At 39.2% G+C, this 6,292-nt stretch overlaps 2 protein-coding genes across 3 annotated transcripts; both read right to left on the bottom strand.

The window, feature by feature from the left end:
* Positions 1-374: 374 nt before the first annotated feature.
* LOC105180268 (cytochrome P450 CYP749A22) lies at positions 375-3,294 on the bottom strand. The gene is made up of 5 exons (XM_011103944.2): positions 2,986-3,294; positions 2,684-2,907; positions 2,368-2,600; positions 1,881-2,259; positions 375-1,791 (listed from the first exon to the last, which is right to left on the bottom strand). Exons 1-5 carry the CDS (start codon positions 3,239-3,241, stop codon positions 1,363-1,365), a joined length of 1,521 nt encoding a protein of 506 aa, XP_011102246.1. The 5' UTR covers positions 3,242-3,294; the 3' UTR covers positions 375-1,362.
* A 696-nt stretch (positions 3,295-3,990) lies between these two features.
* LOC105180269 (cytochrome P450 CYP749A22-like) lies at positions 3,991-6,194 on the bottom strand. 2 transcript variants are annotated; one of them, XM_020691634.1, is made up of 5 exons: positions 5,774-6,194; positions 5,469-5,692; positions 5,136-5,368; positions 4,640-5,018; positions 3,991-4,454 (listed from the first exon to the last, which is right to left on the bottom strand). In XM_020691634.1, the coding sequence occupies exons 1-5, from the start codon at positions 6,042-6,044 to the stop codon at positions 4,140-4,142; spliced, it is 1,422 nt and encodes a 473-aa protein (XP_020547293.1). In that variant the 5' UTR covers positions 6,045-6,194; the 3' UTR covers positions 3,991-4,139. The 2 variants fall into 2 exon arrangements, with proteins under 2 accessions (XP_020547293.1, XP_011102247.1); XM_011103945.2 differs by having other exon boundaries at positions 3,991-4,568; positions 5,774-6,192.
* Positions 6,195-6,292: the final 98 nt, after the last annotated feature.

Genomic DNA, 6,292 nt, shown 5'->3' on the forward strand with positions numbered 1-6,292 from the left:
CTTTCTAAAAGCGGGTGGGTGGGGGCTGGGGTGGTTGCCATGGAATTCATTGTAAAAGCATTACCATGTGCTAGCTTTGGGAATTCTGACACTGTAATCTTTAGATTTCATTAATTTATCCAAGATGTACTGATTCCCTGCTCACATGAAGGAAATAGAATACTACAATCAATTAGCTTACTTCACATGAGAGTTGCAGATCAAGTAAAAACATGTATAATTTTGTAAAGAACTGTGAGTTAGCTATCTAATTTTGCACATACTCAACATTTATTGGTCTTAAACATTTTAAAAAAAGTTGTAAGTATAATATCTCTGACACAATGGACATGCATTATTATACTTGTGGCTTGCCAATGTCCATGCTTCTACTGGGGGGCCATATACAGGCTGGACCATGTTCCCATCAAATTCGTCATAGGACACTCATGGCAAAAGAATCCCACAGATGTTTCTCATATCCTGATCACAGCAAAAACCTACAGAAAAATAGTACTTGAGTAATACAAGTTCAAGAATAGCAAGACTCTCTCCTTATCTATCAGGATTGTCTAATGCAATGGAGAGCTTCGACAGTGAGTTTCCAGGATTCCAAACCTTAGTTCCCAGAGATGAGTTTGTGGTTACTCGAAAGCCCCCCTTGAGCCGGCTTCAAAGGCGTGCCCCCCATCCTCTGCAGCTAAAGCCAGCAACTTCAGAATGCAGAAGCATTGTAAAATTGATTGGGTGTAATAAAGATTCATCATCGTCAACATCATCATCATCAGCAGCAGGAGCAGTGTCGACAGTCAATTCTTATTTCTCCAGTAAAGATCCGATCCCTCTTCTTTCTCCTCTTGTGTTGCCTTCCATGTTAGAGATCCAACAGGAAACTATGGCCAAGTCTCATTGATGGTTTTAAGCATTGACTTGCTTTTTACAATGTACATTTTGCAGTTTTCTTCTCATTGTTGATTACTTATATAGTTCATGAAACCTTATGACCACCTCTGTTTTGAAGTAAGGATGCTAACTTGAAAGTAAACATAGACTGGGACTGTTACATAAATTCAACCCTAGTATTGATGAGGACTAATCTGAAGACATTCATGGACTGTTTGACAGAACACTCCCAAATCATGTTTCAAGTCAAATGGCCGACTATTCATGTAGAAGAGGCAGCGCAAAAAGGAATTTTGTATATCCAATTATTCATGTATATTACAGTCTTGCATTAACTTCATCACCTTGAAAGAGGATTTTTCTCGTGTTATTACAAAGCGTTGATGCAAACTTCTACCACTAATAGTTGTACAGTTGAAACCAAACATTCAACCATTCATAGCGCCACTAGGCAGATTGAGTATGTCCATTTTGTTCACTTTACAACTTCTGAAGCATGATCTGCACGCCATGTTGCGGGCGTATTGTCACAAGAGAAAGAGGAGAGTGAATATAACTCGGTGACAATGTAAACTTATAACGCTGAAGAATCATTGACAGTGCTATCTTCACTTCATTGTTTGCAAAGTTCAACCCAACACAAGTTCTTGGTCCATATCCAAAGGGGAGGAAGGCCATCGGGTTGTTCCTTGTCGCTGTTGCTATCCCTTCTGCAAATCTCTCTGGTTTGAAAAGATGAGCATCTTCTCCCCATATTTCTGGATTTCTGTGAAGGGCTAAAGGAGAAATCTGCAACTCCATGTTAGCCGGGAGTACATATTTCCCCACCCTAACTTTCCTTGCCACTCTTCTTACTAGACTTGCTACTGGGCCGTAAAGCCTTAAGGCCTCATTGATAATCATGCTAGCCTAATTACAAGCAAAAGGATAAGACAGAATCAGGATTAAGGATCAAATGAAATAAAGTTGCAGTACTTTTTGTAGAAAAGTTTGCTCACTGTTTTCAATCTGGGAAGGCCTTCAGCTGTTGGGTTTTCTTGGCCAAACAATTCAAGAACTTCTTTTCTTGCTTTATCTTGCCAATCTGTGTGGATTGCTAACAGAAGAAAAGTCCAGGACAGCAGGCTGCTAGTTGTTTCATGTCCAGCAAGAAAGAATACTTTGCATTCATCGATGACATCATCTAATGAAATTCTGTTTTTCTTGTCTGCATCATGGTGAACTCTCAGGAGTGATCCTAGGAAATCGCTCCCAAAGTTGTCTGCTTGTCCTGTTAGTACCTTTTCTTCCCTTTTCCTCAATATTACCATGAGAGAGTCACGAAGGGACTGCTCGATTTTGTCTGATTCAATGTCATCTTGTGTTTTCCAAATTTTTCTGCAAGACATGCACCAAGAAGACAGTTTGGTAAAAAATAGATGTGCTTGTTTAAGAACATAAATGTAACAGTATGATGGGAGTACGTAATACAGATACGGAAATTACTCGATTCCAAAAGGTCGAACTTTGTCAGCATTCTTGAATATAAGAAACCCCAGCTTCATCAGCATATCGAAGATGTTCTTCCCTTCCAAGTAACTGCTCCCAAAAGCTGTTCTTGAAATCACTTCTGAACTGAAAACCATGAACTCTTTGGACACCTCTATCTCCTTTCCTTCATACATTCTCCAATTTTCCAGCATATTCTCAACACTTGCAATCATGGCTGGAATCATACCCTGGAAGGAAATTACTCTCATCCTCTCAAATTTTCTTGCTTGAATCTGTTATCAACAAGAAGATATCTCAGAAAATCAGTTACCTTTAAGCTTTCTGCATAGAATGCATGGTTGGCCAGTTTTCGTAGCTTCGACCACTTTGCTCCTTCTGTCATAACAAGTCCATCTCCAACCAACTTCTTTGCAGGGCCCTGAACCTTGATTTTCTGGAAAATACCTTCTTTGTTGGTTAGTATTTCTTTGACCAACTCAGGTTCAGTAATCACCAGATGAGGTTGAGGGCCAGTCCAAGTAAGAAAATTCTTACCTGGTAAGAGTTAATACACAGATAAATAACTGGAATTTTCAAATCAAGATTGAGGAAAAATATGAACTTGATCATTACCATATAGCTTCATCCATGAATAGAAACTAGGTTGGACTCTAGGGAATATATCGTGTGACAACTCCATAGGACCATCTCTTGCTTGCTGTTTCAACCTCAGGCTCTCCTTAGTACTCCCATGAATAATTTTGTAGGGCGGGCCGGTGATTCCTTGTGACCGAAGCATGTGTTGTATGCGAAAAGGGAGCCATAATACTTTGTGGATAACTCTTATCAGAATTAGTGTAATAAGGGACAGAAAGAATGAGAAGATCATGATTATGATCTTGGAAAAACTGGTACACCTTATTGTATTGAAAATGAGCACAAAATACCATATTTAAAGAAATTTTAATCATTGGGTTTGGAGGGATGAGACAATCTAGGTTCTTGAAATTGTGAGAAAAACAACAGAAGTAGACTAGGTTTGAGAGTGACAGCTTAGATGTTCCCTAGGAAAACCACGATTATGTCAATGAATGCCTAGGCCAAGGAAAACAGTGCAGATGATTCTAGAAGGCTTTTATTCGGCCAAATTATAAATGTTGTTTAAGGCAGAATGAAAGAGAACATCAACCTGCAGCAGGTCGCATGCACATGTCCATGACGGACAAGAAGAAATGCACTAAAGGAACTTATGTGGAATGATAGTCTATTGCAGTTTCCTCTGTTTTGAGCAATAACAGAAAACTCTGCTTGGATTATGAGCGGTAAGAAGCCCACACTGAAGATCTAAAGATTGTAGTCTAAATTTGTTTTTGTCCAATAAAGAGACTGCCAACACGACATTGCATGGACTTTCGATCTCAGTGAGATATATAGTCCTGCAACCTAGAAAACATCTTCAGAATCTCATTTCAGTCGCAGGATGCTATTCATTTTCTTCCACTTGCTTATACAAGTAGATACCATATTCTAACTATTTGATCAAACACAGGCAGTGATTTCATCCATTGGATAGTCCTCTCAAGATTTCTCTTGTTTACAATGATAGTTTGATAATAGATTATCGGTAAAGCCGAATGCTGGAAAACAAGAAATATGTACATGATCATAGCAGTCAAAACAAACTGTCTGTGCGACCCACAAATAGATTATTTAGTTATTTGCCGAGGACATTTTATAACCAACATATGCATACATATTGACACAAAGCAGTAAAGAATTGATCTGTTTCACAGCAAATGCAGAATGATCTGAACTCCATGTTGAGGCTGAACAGTAAGAAACTGGTAAGGCGCATGGATATAATTTGGCGAGAGCGCTAATCTATAACGCTGCAAAATCATCGAGAGCGTCATCTTAGCTTCATTAACTGCAAAGTTATTGCCCACACATGATCGAGGACCAGCAGCAAAAGGGAGAAATGCCATGGAATTTCTGTTTGCTGCATTAGCCAATCCTTCAGCAAATCTCTCTGGCTTGAACATATGGGCATCTTTTCCCCATATCTCAGGATTCCGATGTAGTGCTAGTGTTGGAACATTCACCTGAACATTTGCAGGAATTTCATATTTTCCCAACTTGATGTTTCTGTGTACTCTTCTAGTAATAGAAAGAACGGGGCTGTAAAGCCTTAATGCTTCATAAACAATCATCGTTAACTGCATGACAGTAAAGGAAAATGAGAAACCAAAAGTTTCGCACAATTTCAATATAGAATCTAGGTACGTACGATTTTAAGCCTGGCAATGCCTTCTGCTGTTGGTTTTTCCTGGCCAAAGACTTGAACCACCTCGTCCCTTGCTTTTTCTTGCCATTCTGTGAAAATGGACAAGAGAAAGACAGTCCACGAGAGCAAGGTGCTAGTTGTTTCGTGCCCGGCAATATAGAATACCTTGCATTCATCAACTATATCATCGACTGAGATTCTGCTTTTTGGATCAATATCATGGTGAACTTTTAGGAGGGATCCCAGAAAATCATTTCCAAAGTTGTCTGATTCCCCTGCCTTTACCTTATCTTCCCTTTTCTTAACCAATGACAAGATAGAATCGTGTAATGATTGCTCAATTTTGTCCGATTCAATATCATCTTTCGACCTCCAAATCTTCCTGCAATATGAAACACTTATAAGTTAGCAGCAGAAGCCAGGTGAAAGTTGATGATCCATATTCTAGCTACTACAAGGACACATGCTCTAGATGATTATAATGGTGAAAAGAACTTACTTCAGACCAAAGAGTCTAATCTTAAAAGTGTTCTTAGCAATCAAAACACCCAACTTCATCATCATATCAAAGATATTCTTCCCTTCCACATAACTGCTTCCAAAGGCTGTTCTTGAGATAACATCTGATGTCAAAAGCTTAAATTCCTTAGATACTTCAATTTCTTTCCCTTCATGATATCTCCATCTCTCCAGCATTGTATCCACACTTTCTACCATTGCCGAAACCATATCCTACAAATTGAAGGAAATTGCAAATTGGTCATGACTACACACACACCCACACCCACACCCACACACACACACACACACATATTCACAAACAAGAATCCACCTTCAAGCTCTCTCCATGGAAAGCATGATTGGCTAGTTTCCTTAGCTTTGACCATTTTTCCCCTTCTGCTACTACAAGCCCATCTCCTAGAAGTTTCTTTGCATGACTTATAGGTTTTATTTTCCGGTAAACTCCTTCCTTATCGGTCAATATTTCCCTAACCAACTCAGGCTCAGTAACAACTATTTGAGGCTGATTACCAATCCAGATAAGGAAATTCTTGCCTGTTACAGCAAAAGTATTCAAAAACTCATCTTATCAATTACTGACAACAAGAATCAGAAAAGGGAAAAGATGGGTTTTACCATATAACTTCATCCAAGTATTCAAATGTGGAAGAATTCTTGGGAACATATCATGCTGCCCTAAATCACAGGGAGCTTTAATGGCTTCTTTCCTCATACTGATGATCTCTTTAGTGTTTCCATGTAAGAGTTTGTAAGAGGGCCCTTTGAGTCCTTGGGACTGCAGCTTCTGTTGCATATGAATCGGGCCTAACCATAGCTTGTAGACTAATCTTGAGAAAACTGCAAGGGTGAGAGAGAGGCAGAAGAGGGAGAATAAACTGATCATCATGGTGCTGAAGAACAACACAGGTCTCAGTACTACTTCTGCTGGTAGTTGTGTTTGATTTTATGAGAATCTTGGAACTGATCACTAAGATATTGATGATATCTATGTGAAATTCTTGAATCCACCCCATCATTTTTGCCGTTGGATCAACAGGGTGCTTACGATAATGGACAGGATTTTTGTCGTGATTGAATAATTCGCAGGCACGCGTTTTGGTGTTGAAGACTATTTTGCACTTCTCTACTCTCTCG

This window comes from Sesamum indicum, unplaced genomic scaffold, assembly GCF_000512975.1.
Source record: "Sesamum indicum cultivar Zhongzhi No. 13 unplaced genomic scaffold, S_indicum_v1.0 scaffold00492, whole genome shotgun sequence".
Taxonomy (NCBI): Eukaryota; Viridiplantae; Streptophyta; class Magnoliopsida; order Lamiales; family Pedaliaceae; genus Sesamum; species Sesamum indicum.